Below are 985 nucleotides of genomic sequence, written 5' to 3'. Positions count from 1 at the left end.
GCGCTGGAGCGCGCGCGGGCAGGTGCCTCGTGCACGTGCGTTCTGCACAAGCCTTGCGCGTGCACTCTGCACCCCTTGCACCCGTACTGTACACCCCCCATACCTGCTGTGCACCCCCATGTCACCGTGCACCCCCAGAGGCTTCTGGCAGCACCTCCGCACACCCCCGAGTCCCCCAGCGCAGGCCAGACGCCTCCTGCCCCCAGCGCCAGCTCACGGCAGCGCCGGGTGACCCAGACCCTGGGCCCAGGCCAGGGCATCCGGCATGACCCCTGCCCGGCGCTGCGGGCAGCGGTGCCCTGGCCTGGGCCCAGGGGCTGAAGCCCCATTGTACATGTTGCCCGTGTTGTGGTCCACCCAGCAAACCCAAGGCGGCCTGGCGTCAGCCCCACGCACGGCAAGCTCATGCAGGGAAGGGCCCTGGAGACTGGGAGCAGTGGCTGCCCGGGCGAGCGGGGCTGACGGGGCCACGGGCCAAGGGCAGGAGGGAGGGGGCAAGCTGGCTGTTGAAGGGAAACTGAGGCAGGGAGAAAAGCCGGGAGGCCGCGCCGCAGCTGTGCCGCGGAGGGGCAAGCTGGGGTCGTGCCGCCACCCGGGGACTGAGGCAAGGGGCGAGTGGTACGTGGGGGCCACCTTTCCACTCCCCTCCAGGCGGGCCCCGGGGCTCGGTCCCCGCACAGCGATGCCGGCCCCTCCACCCCAGGGCAGGAGCTGCCGGGCCCCGAGCGCGCGTGGAGACAGACACCAGCACTGGGAGCAGCCGCCTTTATTGGTTCATAGCGCGCGCAGGCCGCGGCCCCCCGCAGCCCCATGTCCCGGTCCCCGCCGCGCCGCTGGGCTCCGCTCGTCCTGGTCCGGGGCAGGCAAGGCGGCGGTAGAACCGTCACCATTACTAAACTCAGTAATGGTAACGGTTTCGCCGACGCCCCGGGTTGTCGCTCGGCGTCCGGGGGCCTTCGCTGGGGGCCGAAACGCCCTCTTGCCT

At 71.7% G+C, this 985-nt stretch overlaps 1 protein-coding gene across 1 annotated transcript in view; it reads right to left on the bottom strand.

Annotated features, from left to right (window-relative positions):
* Positions 1-890, bottom strand: part of ERAL1 (Era like 12S mitochondrial rRNA chaperone 1) — a 13,352-nt gene extending 12,462 nt beyond the window's left edge. Inside the window, exon 1 of the mRNA XM_019510971.1 lies at positions 744-890. Coding sequence (XP_019366516.1) covers positions 744-890 — 147 coding nt within the window. The remainder of the gene's footprint in view (positions 1-743) is intronic.
* Between the last annotated feature and the right edge of the window lie 95 nt (positions 891-985).

Source organism: Gavialis gangeticus, unplaced genomic scaffold (assembly GCF_001723915.1).
Source record: "Gavialis gangeticus isolate Ggan-Ray unplaced genomic scaffold, GavGan_comp1, whole genome shotgun sequence".
Lineage (NCBI taxonomy): Eukaryota > Metazoa > Chordata > Crocodylia > Gavialidae > Gavialis > Gavialis gangeticus.
Note: the sequence above shows the minus strand (reverse complement) of the source record. Positions and strands in the feature narration are given on the sequence as shown.